General features: G+C 41.0%; 1 protein-coding gene across 4 annotated transcripts in view; it reads left to right on the top strand.

The window, feature by feature from the left end:
• The window catches only part of arhgef3 (Rho guanine nucleotide exchange factor (GEF) 3), a 310,123-nt gene that overhangs the window by 143,202 nt on the left and 151,346 nt on the right, over window positions 1-15,575 (top strand). Inside the window, exon 1 of one of the 4 annotated variants that reach the window (XM_048547756.2) lies at window positions 12,516-12,667. The exons of the other annotated variants lie outside the window; for them this stretch is intronic. Coding sequence (XP_048403713.1) covers window positions 12,638-12,667 — 30 coding nt within the window. The 5' untranslated portion in view covers window positions 12,516-12,637. Of the gene's footprint in view, window positions 1-12,515; window positions 12,668-15,575 lie in introns of those variants that run through there. 4 annotated transcript variants of the gene reach the window in all.

The raw sequence follows: 15,575 nt of genomic DNA, 5'->3' as shown, positions 1-15,575 counted from the left end.
CCTTGGGATAGATACTTTCTAATCAACCTGCTCAGAGATGCCATTGCACACCACCTAAGCAAATGGAATTTAAACCTGGGCCTCATAACACAGAGGTGGACACACTACCACAGTTAGTTAGGGTGCATATTTTAATCGACATGTTCAGACATACAACAACACCTGGAGCAGGTGGCCCTTGACCTGGAATCTTCCGTCTTAGGGTAGGTACACCACTCCTGTACCACAAGAACCCAAAAAGCAACCTGATCAGATGCTCTGGGCAATGCAGGACTTGAACCCATGTCTTTAAGGATTAGAGATAGGAACATTGCCACTGCACGATAAGAGTCCCTGCTTAAACCTACATTAGATATTTTCATAATCAACCTCTTCAGAGATGTTATTGCTCATCACCCAAGCAGGTGGGACTTGAACTAGAGCCTTCCAACTCAGAGGTGGGGACACCACAACAGCTCCCTTGGGTAGTATCTGAAGTCCAGCCATTTTCAGCTGTTTCGTCAATGACCTTCTCTCCATCCTAAAATCAGATGTTCACTGATGATTGTGCAATGTTCAGCACCATTTATGACTCCTCATTCTTTGGAGCAGTACATGTCCATATGTAGTAAGACCTGGGCAACCAGGTTTTAGCTGATAAGTGCAAGTAACTGTCCCCCACTGGTGACATCCTGGGACTTATCAATGACCAGTAATTGAACTGGAGTAGCCATGTAAATGCTGTGGTTACAAGAGCAGCTCAGAGGCTGGGAGTTCTGAGACAAATAACTCACCAGTCCTAACTTCCAAAACTCCGCCCACAACCCAGAAAGCAGAAGTCAGAGTTGTAATGGAATATTTTCTACTTGCACAGTCTCTATCATCTCCATTTAACCTGTTACTAATATAGAAAAACCAACTCTCGTTCAATGCAAAAGCCTCTTTTGATTAGACCAGTAAATAATTTCCCTTTACCACACTAGACACATAAAAGGCCTGTAGTTTCCAAAACCTAAAGAGGATGATCATCCAGCCATCAAGCCTCATCGTGAACAGTAATGGATACCACATAGTGAGCTCACATGTCTACAAAACCGTAGCCAGACAGAATTGGAAAATGGTGATCAGAGCATCTTCTGTTTCTTGTTAATATCCATGAACACAATTCACTTCAGTCTGGCAATTATTCTACTTACAAAAATGCTAATTCGTGACATATTTGCTCTCTCAACTGTTTATCCCATCCATTATTTCACATTCATCCTCCCTTACTACATTTCTAACACATTCCCCATTTTGTAAAGATGAAATATGTAGAATCCGCTTACACACTCTGGTTATCTTTTGATCTCTAATGGACCCTTTTTCTTCCTTAGTCATCCTCATATTTAGTATGTATTTATAAAATAACAATGGATTTTCCTTGATTTTACTTACCAGTATTCTTCTTGCTGTCTCTTTGCTTTCTTAGTTTATTTTAAATTATACTGCAGTATTTCTCAAAGCTTTTTATGATATTGAACTTGCCATCTAATAAAAGCTTCCTGCTTATGCCTATACTAACCCTGTATGTTCCTAGACAAAGGTAATAAATAGACGATTTCTCTGCTGCATTTCCCTAACAAATGTTGCTTTCAAGCATAATATCTCATGGATATTACAAATCTGTATATTTTTCATGTTTGTGGTCAGTATATCTCCAATTCATATTTAAACTGTTTTTCTATATGATTGAATTGCTGTCATATAAGCTGAAATAGTGAAGCATGAAAGCATTTATTTTTGCAATCTGTTTTCTAAAAAGGATGTTTTTACTCTGACGCTTGTTATCATTTGGATTTTGGGAGACCACTATCCATGAGAGAGTTCTCAGCATTTATACTGCTAAATTCTGCGGCTTTGTTCCAATGGAAGAATTGTACACTCAGACAAACTGATTCTGTCGTTCAGTATCAGGGATAAAGTATACAGCAGGAAGTTGATTCAAGGTCAGCAGTTTCTCCAAATCCCATTTAATCAAATGTCACTGGAAAATCACCTTAAGATTGGAAAAGGCTTAGAGCTGAAGATTACAATTTTCACAAACCACTTAGAACTCTATGTATTATCATCGTGATAGATATTATAGTCATAAATCCAATAAAGAATGTGAAACCTGTTATTGTGTGGAATGGCTGAGATGAATAGCACAAATGCACTTAGGGGAGGCTAAATAAATACATGACAGTTAAATGGTGTGGCTGAGAATAGATTTATCTTGAACTTAAACAACAGCTCAGAGGATTTGAGCAAATGGCCAGTTTCAGTGCAGTAAATTGTAAATAATTGTTAAATGTAATTATTATGCATTTATATTTACATTAGAAGCTGGACAATTAACTTCCATTTCATCTTTTTTTGATTTTTTGAAGAGACTTCACTTGATATTCCTGTGACTTCTGCACTAATAGTTACAACTTTTGTATTGTATACCTTTCAGAAAGTCACTGGGTTATTCAAAGTCTAATATATATTTATAAACCAATAAAGCAAACTTTGAGGTTTATTATACAAATAAAACAAAATGTTAAATATAAATAGTATAAAACATAATTTTGACTCTCAAACATTAATCTTAGAATTCTGATTACTTCTCAAATATAGATCTGCACCTTTCCATTTTGTTAGAATTCCCATCATAATCTTTAATGCATGGACAGTTACAAGCAAAAATTGCAGGAAATAGATAACAGCAAAGACAGAATCTGTGGAGAGACAGTGAGTTAATTAGCAGAATCTTACAGGTGCTGGACCAATCTGGACTACAGTAAGAAATATGACAGAAGTATATGAGAGAAGATAAGCAAGGCTTAAATGACATTGGGAACTATCAATTACATCTTTTACCTATTTCCAAGGCATCAAGGCGAATATCTTGCTTGGGAACAGGGTGTTGCTAGTTTAAAGGATCATTGCTTGCTAGTAACTTTATACTTTTAGTTTTATTCATTCATAGGGTGGCATCACAGGCTGGTCCAGCATTTATTGCCCATTCCGTGATGTCCTTGAAAAGGAAGTAGTGCACTGCCTTCTTGAACCACTGTAGTCTATTTGTTGTGGGTAGATCCTAAATGCCCTTAGACAGGGAGTTTCAGGATTTTGACCCAGAGACGCTGTAAGAACAGCAAGTGTGACTGCCCCTTGTTCGTCAAGATGAAAGCTGTCATGTCGTCTAAGGAGCTTTGGTGAATTTCTGCCTCTTGCAGATAGTACACGCTGCTGTTACTGAGTGTCAGTGGTGGAGGGATTGTGTGTTTGTGGATGTGGTGCCATTCAAAAGGGCTGCTTTGTCTTTGATGATGACAAATTTTGAATGTTGTTGAATTTGCCCTTGTCCAGGCAAGTGGGGAGTGTTCCGTCACACTCCTAATTTGTGCCTTGTAGATGGTGGACAGGTTTTGAGGAGTCAGGCAATGAATTACTTGCTGCAATATTCCTTCCCTCTGACCTGCTCTTGTAGCCACAGTATTTATATGGCTAGTCCACCTCAGTTTCTGGTCAATGGTAACCTCCATGATGTTGACATTGAAGGTAATGTCGTTGAATATTGAAACACAGTAGTTAGATTCTATCTTGTTGGATACAGTCATTACCAGGCACTTGCATGGTATGAATGTTAATTTCTAAGTTTTATCCCAAGCCTGGATATTTTTCAGGCATGGACTGTTTCAGTATCAGAGGACCCACAAATGGTGCTGAACATTGCCATTTCTGACCTTGTGATGGAGGGAAGTCATTGATGAAGCACCTGGAGATGGTTAGACCTAGGACACCACCCTGAGGAACTCCTGTAGAGATGTCCTGAAGCTGAGATGACTGCCTTCCAACAACCACGACCACCATCCTTTATATCAGGTATGACTCCAACCCCAGGTTTCAATTGACTCCAGTTTGTCTTCGGCTCCTTGATGTCACACTCAATCAAAAGTGGCCTGATATCAAGGGCTGCCACTCTCACCACACCTCCGGAATCCAGCTATTTTCTTCAAACATGGACGTTTTTGAAGCAAAGCGATAATGAGATCAAGAGCTGAGTGGTCCTGAAAGAACTCAAACTGGTCATCAGCAGGTTATTGCTGACAAAGTGCTGCTTTGTAGCTCTGTTGATGACACCTTCCATCACTTTACAGATGATCAAGAGTAGACTGATGCGACAGTAATTGGCCCAGTTGGATTTGTTTTTTTTTAAGTACAGGACATATGTAGGTAATTTTCTTCTTTGTCAGGTAGATCTCAGTGTTATAACTGTACTGGAAAAGCTTGGCCATGGGTGCAGCCCAATTCTGGAACAGAGGACTATTGCTGGAATGTTTTCAGGCACCATTGCCTTTTCACTATCCACTGTCTCTATTTGTTTCTTGATATCATATGGAGTGATTATAATCGGCTGAAAACTAGCATCTGCAATACTCGGGACCACTGGAGGAGGCCAAGATAGATCATCCACTCAGTACTTCTGGCTGAAAATTGTTGTGAATGCTTCAGCCTTATCTTTTGCACTGATGTGCTGGGCCCTTCCAACATTGAGGACAGGGATATTTGTGGAGCCTGTTTCTGCAGTGAGTTGTTTAATTGTTCATCACCATTCATGACTGGACATCTTGCATCATTAATAGGCAGCTTTCTATCATACCACCCAATGCAAGCAAACTAGTCAACGATAATTCTCAACATGAAAGTCAGAGAGTGTACCTGGCAACCTCACAGCATTTGTCCCAAAGGATCTTCGCAATGGACACCATGCTGTAACATCTCAGAGTAGGCTCCATGGGCACCGGCCACTCACACCCCATGTCTACTGGGCATTGGCATCCAAAGTGCTGGACTGTAAGCACATGTCTCCGATCCACTTAGGACTCCAGTGCTGCAAATTAAGAAGTTGGGCGGGGCTGAGGGGTGCATGGTGTAACTGCAACTATTGTTATAAAGCATCTGCTAGGGCTCTGTGTGCTCAGGGACATGCACCCAACTCATGGATTGGACCAATCTGCATCTCTAGGCTGATTGCTTGCTCTCTTAGTGTTGATTCACTCTGAGCTTACCTGGACACGAGCAGCATCCTTGCCTTGCATCGTTTTGTGAGAGATACCTGGTTCACAGTATTCTAAAGAAGTGACACACTGGACTCGAAACGTAAACTCTGTTTCTACCTCCACAAATGCTATCATATCCGCTGAGCTTCTGCAGCACTTTCTGTTTTCAATTCAGTGTCGCTGTTTTGTCTTATTGACATAAAGACAGGAAGCATGTCATCATTGTCAGCAGTTTTTGGTTTTCATGGGCAACAGACTTCAGTCAGATTTTCCTGACACAGCAGTCAAAGACAACTTCCAACACCAGGCCAGGGGCTTGGACATGGTCAGTCAGCCAATCAGACATCAGAATCAGGATCCTGTCCTCAAAACTGGAGAGAAATCAAATGTCAGGCAGCACGCTGCAGAGCTCTGCACTTTCTGCTGTATTGTGGGAGGACAGGGAGAGAGGTCATAAGGGAGAGGAAAGTGGAAGGCAGCTGTTCCCTATGGGACAGTGTTTGAAGTGAGTGAGTACCCTCTTAAGACGGTGTGCAGGGTTAATGCTGTCAGAGTTGGGTGAGAGTGATTGAGAAAAGTTGTCACAGGCAGTAGTGTGAGTGGTAGAGTATGACCCTTGGTAGCAGGTGGATCTAGTAGTAGAGATGGAGTGAGTGGGAGGTATTAGAGAGAAGATAGTGGCATTTACATTGGCAGAGTGGAGAATGTCAATGACCCTCATCCACAGATGGATGAGACTACAATGATTTGAATGGCAACCTCGGACCAGGATGGCGTGGTCTGGTGTCATGACCTCGTCTGCTGGTCCTGGGGGGCCAGCATTCTGTCATTGCACCATCTCTGTCCACAGTGCAGGGCACCAATTTTTGCTTGCCTGCCACATCCTGGGCAAACATTAGGAAGTGTGCAGGGAAGTTCCAGACTGACATTTCTTGTCTGGGTGCAAAACAGACTTTTAAAAATGGCACTGATGCCAGAGATGCTGGTTCATTCCAGGATATCCGAGCAGTGGCAAATTGTTCCAGGAAAACAATAAAGTAGGGCTAGGATTGGGTGGGGCTGCCTTAGGATGGACTCAGTAGTTAATGAGGTGAGTTTGGGAAGTTGTGATGAGAAAACTTAGTAAATCTCGTGCGGACTGGCTCTATGTGAAATTTGACACCCACAAAATGTAAAATCTGACTCAATGTTTCAGATCTGTAATCTTTGGCCAGAAGCAGTTTCAATTTCCAGCATCCGCAATACTTTTCTTTTGCAATTGTACGATTAGTCTAATTGTCCATGCACCAATAGTTGTGTTGTGAATTATAACAAAGAAGGTGAAAAATGGCATTGGGGATGACCATTTAGATTCCAGCAATGAAAAGGAAAAGCGAAATAGACAGCTTTGATATTTTTGAGTGTCATAGCCTAGTATTTGGATAAGAATTTTTGCTTTATAGACTGTTTATAAAACAGCAAAATCGGGTTGATTGGTTTCGGCATTTGTCAGTGCTGAAAGGTATTGCAAAAGACTGGAGAAATAGATGACTCAAAAGAAATCTGTACATGGCATGAACAGCCACAGTGAGAGCAACCAGGGGTAGATGGAGCCATTGTATTTGGAAGAGGGTTTCAACAAGGACATCTTGAGTCCTGTCCACTGTCTGTGTAGAAAAAAAAATGATCTAAGAAACATTTGCAGACATAGAATCCGGTATTAAGATTAGGGGTCCAGTGTGAGGGGGTATGTGGATGTACAAATCAAATCACAAATCATGCCCTTCATATTTAAAGTGTTTTATCTGATGTAACACATAGAATTAATGGAAAAATAACTGTTTACTGACTACGTTTGGAATGTGGCTTAGGAGAAGAATGAAGTGATTTGATTTCATTTATGTTTGTCACATGTACCTAGGTACAATGGAAAGTTTGTTTTGCATGCAGTACAGGCAGATTGTACCATACAATGTGCATAAGAGTATTAGAACAGAGAAAGGAATACAATATTACAGCTACAGAGAAGGTGCACAAAGAGTGAGACCAACATTAAAGTTAAAATTTGAGTGGTCCATTCAGAAGTCTAATAACAGTTCAGAAGAAGCTGTTCTTAAATCTGTTGGTACGTGTGTTTGAGCTTTTGTATCATCAGCCTGATGGAAGAGGTTGGAAGAGATTGTAACTTAGAGGTGGGAGGAATCTTTGATTATGTTGGCTGTCTTTCTGGGGCAGCAAGAAGTATAAATGGAGTCAATGGATGGCAGGTTGGCTTGAGTGATAGACTCGGCTAAGTTCACGACTCTCTGTGGCTTCTGACAGCCCTAGGCAGAGCAGTTGCCATTGCAAGCTGTGATGCATCAAGATAAAATGCTTTCTATGGTGCACCAATAAATATTGGTAAGAGTTTTATGGGCTGAAGTTCCTTAGCCTCCTGAGGAAGTAGAGGCATTGTTCTGCTGAAGTGATGTGGAGAATGAATGAGAAAAGACATTTGCTAAACATAATTGGGAACAGGCAGAGCCTGAACAGGCAAGGCATGCCTTTAAAGGCAACTGACTTGTAAAAGATGTTATGGTGAAAGATTTCAAGGAAGAGAAGAAAAGCAGAGATTAATGCTGGACAGGTTGAAAGTTGAAGGAGGTTGGTGGCAAATGTAAAGATTGGCACTGGATAGTGAGGCACAGAAAGACAATTACAAGCAAAGGATCTTTCTTTGGTCAGAGAAGACCTGATGACAAGACTAATTTTATAAAATGGTTAAGCTTGACAGCTAAAGACTATAGCATGTATGGACAGAGCTATATTGTCCTTCAGGTCAGAGCTTACAAAGGATTAACCTTTGCTGAATATTTGTATCTTTTCTGGTTTCTTGCTTAACAAATTGAGAGGTGGCAGCCATTATTCCACATTCAAATTGTACTATGTCTTATTTTATGATATATTGTCAATCTTTGATGGGTTGACCAATAGTTGAAACATATTGAAATGCTCTTTTGGAATACATGGACAGAGTTTTGTCTTTTGTAAATCATGCCTTCCAATTCAAACCACTGCAGATTTATAAAGTAAATATGGTCCAAATATTTATCACTCTAAAGTTTCTCAGTAGCTTCTAGTACTGAATAGGCACTTCCGAGAAGCTTTACAATCTATAAGATAATGGAAGGAAATTCAGGGACAATGAGATTGGTGCAGTTCCAAACCTATTGCCACAAAATAAAGGTCCACACCCTGTATGTAAACCAGGATATTGGGAATAACAATGGACATAGCAAAAGGATCCTTACTACGATAAAAGCGATTGGAAGGCAAGCGATAAAACTGAAGTTAAAAACAGATGGAAATACACAGGAGGTCAGAGAGTATTTGTAAAGGTAAAGGAACAAATATTGTATCTTGATTATGTCTCCTTCATCAGATAATTGACTGCATTAAAGGTTGACTGAATTAGACTAAGATTTCCAGAATGAGTTTTGCTGTCGTTTTTTTACATGAAGTAATATGAAGTTTTGATTCTCCCTCTGCATAGTTCCAAACCTCCAGCCACAATTGAATAATCTGTTCTATATTAGAGTGGTTACTCCAAATGCCAGAATGGCCAATGAAAATGGCTTTGCCACCTGTATAGATGGGGCCTATGATGTCAGCTGACTGGGATAGGCACCAGGTTTTGTCTGTGTGAGTGCTGTTGATGTCATTGCATTGTTATGTACAATGATGTCATTGCCAGCACGTGTGCAGGCTGCCACACTTTAGTTTCACGATAACTTTTAAAAATGACAACTAAAGTTGCGTCGGTAAATGGTCAAATTAGTTTAGTTATTTTGGATCCACTTTATTGCAGTATCAGCTTAAGCGCTGTCACATTACTGGAGAAAAAAAGAATACAAGAGATAGCAAGGTGTAGAGCTAGATGAATGCAGCAGGCTAAGCAGCATCAGAGGAGCAGGAAGGCTGACGTTTCGGGCCAATGTCAGCTTTCCTGCTCCTCTGATGCTGCTTGGCCTGCTGTGTTCATCCGGCTCTACACCTTGTTTTCTCGGATCCCCAGCATCTGCAGTTCCTACTATCTCCAAAAAAAGAGTACATACAGCTTACAGTAACATTACACACGTGCCTGACAGAGAAATTCAAAGTGCATTGCTCAAAGCTATTCAATCACTGGGTAGCGACATCACATTGTGAAGCTGCGTTCCTGCCCATGAGCATTTGCCACTTCACCTGGTGGTGACGATCACAATAAATGCTGGCAAAGAATACTCAGGATAAGGGAGGATGGTGGAAGGGCACATGAATTCAGCTTGTCAGCACTTCACCATTGGCTTCTAGTCTGCAGGGATTGTATATTAATCTCAAGACATCAACACTAATCAACTACAGTGAGCAATCCTGAAGAAAATCAGTGAAGCATTAAAAAATTAACACTTTCATTTTCTTCATTTCTGTTTATGAGTAATAACAATATTGGAGATGGGGAAAACAAAGTCTGTCTCTCTGATACTTGTGAATCATCCAATTAGGTAGTGAATTTGTTTTCCACTTGATGGGAAAGATTATTTGGAAGTTAAGAGGCCTTGAGATAAAGTATCCAGGAATATATTCAACCCAAGTTGGAAACATTAACCACAAGTGTGGTGGAAGTAACTGGAGGGCAAATGTTGAAGCAGGCTGCTCCAGCATCTCTTATCATTAATGACTGACATATTTTGGTGAAGATTTGATTAAGTATCATGTGGCTTGCTCTATTTGGGATTGATCCCAGAATATTTTAGTCTTGGTTCCAAGATGGACTTATTAGTTATCCAGCTGTATAGATTTAAGAAAATTGTTGGAAACATTTGGGAACTATCATTTGCCCTTAGAAATTTGATGCAAGCATTTTCTGAACTGAAAAAAATATATGGCTGGATTTTTCCCTCCCAGGGTGGAAAACTGAAAGGGAACAGTTTCCACATTGTCAACCTGACCCTGAAGATGCAGGAATTAGTCACTCTGTAGGATTTTCACAAAGGTGTCCCCCTAATTGATGTAGAGGCAGGTTCACTATAGGGGTGCCCTCTCAGCTATCTGGAGCATTGAACCTTGTCCTGTCACCATTTCCCCACCTCTGGGTGTCTGAAGCGTCTCCAGTTAGTCCAGGAAACTGGGGGCTAATTGGAAAGTTCTAACTGGCCTTTTTATGTAGGCTTAACAAGGCCTGTAATGAGCTTTAAGAGCTACCTGCTGTGTGACAGCGTGCAATAATGCTGACCTCGTTTGTTTTGTGGTGTTGCAGGGTCTGTGCATCATGTATATATTGGGTGTGGGCATTTGCACTCCCTTTGCATTCATCTTCAGAATCTTCTCTTGTGTTTTTGGTTGCACTTCATCCCCAAGCTCCTGATCTTTGGGGACCCAGTGTGGAGGGACGGTAGCAGGTCATTGGATCTCCTTGTGTGTCTATTCCTGGGCCAGGCCAGGCTGGCCATTAATAGGCCCAGGCAAGGGCCCATGGAGAGGGCCTTTATGGCCGACTACCTGCCCCTCTTGCTTGGCTATGTGTGGGTCCTGGTGTCCCTGGAAAAGGAACACGCAGTATGCACTGGTGCTCTCAATGCCTTTCGGGAGAGGTGGGCATTGTGGGGTTTGGAGTGCTTTATTTCTCCTTCATACTGTTTTGGTTTGATCCCTACCCTTCCCCTCATTTTTTCATTCACATAGGGATTGTCCCCAGAGGGGGTCTGCTTGCTACTGGTTCTTTGGTCACATGGATGTTTTTCCCTGGTGGTGGACTATCAATTAAGTTATTTACCTACCTGTTGTTTTTATGGTGTCTTGCACCTACACACACACAAAATAACATATAAACAGGAGATTTATAGCGTCCTCATTTCAGGGGACTAACTCTGAGCTAGCTGGCTGCAACCAGTATACTAGAAAAAAAAATGCTGGCCTTTTTTCTGGTCAAGATGGTGGCGGAGTAGTGTGCTCCAACCAGAGTTCCTCCGCTCCTTCTCTTTATTTCCCGTTTCCTTCCCTTTCTCCCTTTTTAGTATTCTCCCTGAAGCAGAGTGGGCTGGAGGCCAGAGCAAAGGTGGGACAGCCAGCAGCCTGGAGGCTTGAGCAGAGTGGGGACAGTTGTTGGGCCAGGGACCGGTGCGGGCAGTCAGCAGCTGACGAGCCCGGTCAGACCACGTGTGGAAACTCCCTGTGCCTATCTACTGCAGGGCTTTTATAGAAAGACTGTAATGTTGATCTTTTTAAATATATTTCTCATTTTTCTAACTTATACTATGAATAACTGTAAGGTAATGTAACACTTTTTCTCCTTTATTTCTGTATTTTGCATCTAAGATTTGTACCTAGGTACTTTATACATAGGATAATACCATGGGGGGCAACCTTATAAACTTTTCGCTGTACTTCCATACTTGAGTACACGTGACAATAAAGGATATCCTAATTCTGACCCCGCATGCTGAAAATAGCCAATATTGGCATACCATCCGAAACAGGATTTTCAGGTCCTATCTAGCTCTGTTCCTTCTCTTGGTGGGAGATGAAAATCCTCATTAAAGATTTTGACTAACCCTCTTTTATTCAAAAGGGTTTACAACATAATCGGCTAATTTGAGCTTTGAAGACATCTTAGGTTTCAGACATGGAAAAAAATATATATTTTGTAAGAAAATTCAATTCCAGTAGGATTTTAGCATACAGATTTCTATTGTGCATTTGAAGTTCCATATTCAAATACTTACAAACAATGCAAACTTGAGTGCGTTCCTGAAAATGCTGCAGCCTGACCAGAAACTAGAACCACAAGAACACATTTTATGTTAGTTGTTGTATCATTATGAAACATCCACTGAACTGGAGAACAATATACAAACATCCAACATCACCTTCTCAGACCAAGTTGACTCACTTGTCAATTGCTGAGCAAGACGGTTTCAAATGTATGATCTATCAAAAGTAATTGAACTACTGGTAATTTAGGACCCTCTGTTTTCAGAGGAAATGATGCACTGACTGGAGATATGCAGTCCATAAACAATTCTATAATCTTGGAAAGTAAATCTGTATAGTTTCTTGGCAACATAGAAACATTGCTTGTTGAGAAAAGTAAGTGGAATAAATGTTTATTGCATTGCTATTTTACTTTTAAAAGAAAGACCTATGTTCAAACAATTCCAACACAAATTAACTTTGCTCCTGCTTCAACTTCCTTTCGATTGTCAAGAATCAGAACTTAGGGGATTTCAAGTTCGCTATGTTTCATACAGGCCTGCCCAGCCCAACAATAGAAAGGATACAGCAACTTTAAGGAAGGATATTCAATATATTCTCGACAGCAACAGCATTTACGCAATTAAAGTGCACCTGGCAGACCACTAAAATTGCATTACTGGCTTCTGCAGTCCATCTGCACTCTGTGTAGACACAGATAACCATAGATGTGAAAGGCTTCTGTCTCACTTCCTGTTGTTCTGGCTGTCTTCGGAGGAGTGCAGCTAAGGGAAAGCTGAGGGTAATTTTGGCTGAGAGTAAGCTCCAAGCATCACTTCAAAGTTTTAGAGAATTTTCAGGTTTCTTTCGCTGGTGAAAACACTTGTAAGTGCCTCATGGTGTGGTGTTGCTTCTTTGTGCATCAGGTAAGTAATGCAGAAGGGTTTTGCGTCCATTTCCATTGGGTTACTGCAAATGTCATCAGTTAAGAAATTGAATCTGCAAATAGAATGATGATAGACAATTTGTATTATATGAGGTACATCTTGAATTTTAAAAAAAGATTTTCTAATATATTTCATAGAAATCCTATACTTATTATGGTGATACAGGCTTTGATAAATTAAAATATACATTCACCAGCTCTCTGGATTTTCAAAACCTGCATTGCATTTTAATGTTAGAAGCATAGACAAGGTTTGTGCAGCTGGCTGTTTATATTTTCTAAGTGAAGTGATCTGCAGGCTGGATGATGCTGTCAAAGTGTACCGTGTACAACTTTAATAATGAACATAATTTGGCAAATAATTGTCATAAATGAGTGAAATGTTTAGATACTTTAAAATAAGCTACTGCTTCAATAGTACATAAAGCAGTGGTTTAGATTGGTTGGTTGAAAACAGGAACTCATTTTTTTGCAGCTCCTTCTGTGGTTTGACTGTTTGAGAAGACTCAGCTTTCAGTATCACCTTATCTTACAACTGAATGTTTGTGGTCAGTTGATAGTTTCTAGCAGGTCTTCTTTGACATGTAGTAGTTCTTTAAAACTTTGTAGACCCATCCAATTCTACATCTTTTCCATAAGCTGAAGGCTGTATCAAGACAGTAGTAAAATCCATAATTAATCTTCTTCTTCACATCAATATTGCTCTAAAACATGCAACAGCAGCAAGTATGTGTAAAATGAGATAAGTGTTGATTAAGACTGATTGATTGAGACCCAATCATACCTGGTGTTACAATCAGTATTAGAACCTTTATTTGTTGTCAGAAGCTTTAATTGTGCTGAAGTCACAAGGATCTGAATAGGCCTATAGGTTTCAATAGATGTGAAATTGGAAAAACTCAGCAGGTCAGATGGCAACTGAGGAGCAGGAAAGTTAACATTTCAGGCCAAAATCCTTTGTCAGAACAGGGGAGGGGGAGGCGAGCCCAGAAGTAAATAGAGGGACTTTTTTTTTCTTTATTCATTCACAGGATGAGGGGTGGATGACTAGGCAGCATATATTGCCCATCCCTAACTTCTCAGAGGGAAGTTAAAAGTCAACCACATTGCTGTGGGTCTGGAATCATGTGTAGGCCAGACCAGGTAATTCCCATTTTAATTCTCCCTCCCACTTGCCTGGCGACATGTCCATCCTTGCCCTTCTCCACTGTCAGAATGAGGTCAAACGTAAACTGGAGGAACTACGCCTGATATTTCACCTTGGAGCTTACAGCCCAATCACCTTAATATTGACTTCACCAGCTTCAAAATACCTCCACCCCCAGTCTTATCCCATGTTCAGCAGCACACCCCCCCTCCGGCTCCCTGATATGAACTAACCTATCCATACTGTGAAGCTGGATGAACACAGCAGGCCAAGCAGCATCTTAGGAGCACAAAAGCTGATGTTTCGGGCCTAGATCCTTCATCAGAAAAAAGCTTTTGTGCTCCTAAGATGCTGCTTGGCCTGCTGTGTTCATCCAGATCCACATTTCGTTATCTCGGACTCTCCAGCATCTGCAGTTCCCATTATCTCTAACCTGTCCATCTTCCTTCTCAGCCATCTGCTCCACCCTTCCCACTGGCCAATCACAATAACCCCATACCTGCAGACACCCATCATTGTCCCAACTACCCTTACCCCAAACCCACCCCCCTCCCTCAATTTACTTCTGGGCTCTCCTCCCCAGGCTTGACAAAGGGTTTTGGCCCAAAATGTTGACTTTGCTGCTCCTCAGATGCTGTCTGACCTGCTGTGCTTTTCCAGGTTTACATCTATTGACTGTGGCTTCTAGCATCTGCAGTCTTTACTGTCTCCAAGACCTGTCAGTTTATTTGTTTAACATCAATAAAAGCTCAATTGCTGCCCTACAATATGGTCCCTCCAGCTCTGAGATGAGTATTTTGCACTGTTGTTTTGTACGAATACCCAAATCCATGTGATAGGAAGTCAACTTGCATCCCAGCTCCAAAGACAAGAACAAAACACTGCAGATTTTGGAGGTGGGAAATAAAAACTGCAAATGCCCACACTACTCAGCAGACCAGACAGCATCTGTGAAAAGAGAGAGTTTTTGCCTGACGATACGTCATTGACCTGAGATAAACTTGTCTTCTGTCTCCATGGATACTGCCTGACCTCTAGAATTATAGGCACAGAAGTTACTAAAAATTTGCACAGCATCAGTCCTTTCGGTCTGGTGTGAAATCAATTTGCAGCACAAAATGGTCAGAAAATTTAGGCCTAAAAGACCATGGGAACTGTGCATATTTTCACGATTCAGTTGAGTTTCTTTGACCTTTTGCCATTGCTGCCTACTTCTAGCAGCCTGCACAACTACCCTCTGTCTTCTATCACCAAGCCATGAGGGACCTTGTCAAACATTTTTGTAAAGTTCATGTAGACAATATCTGCTGCCCTATCCTGATCAATCGTCTTCCTCATAAAAACCAGTCACATTTGTCCCTAACAGGTCCATTCCTTTCGAAATGTGAGTGATTCCTGTGCCCTGAAAATATTCTCCAGTAATTTCCGGTCTACAGATATGAGGCTCACCCGTCTATAATTTTTTTAAATTATCCCTGTTGCCCTTCTTAAACAAAGGAACAATTCTAGCTATTCTCCAGTTTTCTGGGATCTTCTCTGTAACTAATGAGGATACAAGGATCTCTGTCAAGTCTCCAGAACTTTCCTCCCTTGCCTCTCTCAGTATCCTGATATAGAACCCATCAACTTTAGAGACTTACCTACCTTATTGTTTTTCAAGACACCCAACACCGCCTTCTTCTTAATATTGGCATTCCCAAGAATATCAGCACACTCCTCGATAATCTTACCCTTATCCATG

The sequence above is a fragment of the Stegostoma tigrinum genome, chromosome 11, assembly GCF_030684315.1.
Source record: "Stegostoma tigrinum isolate sSteTig4 chromosome 11, sSteTig4.hap1, whole genome shotgun sequence".
NCBI classification, from domain to species: domain Eukaryota; kingdom Metazoa; phylum Chordata; class Chondrichthyes; order Orectolobiformes; family Stegostomatidae; genus Stegostoma; species Stegostoma tigrinum.
Note: the sequence above shows the minus strand (reverse complement) of the source record. Positions and strands in the feature narration are given on the sequence as shown.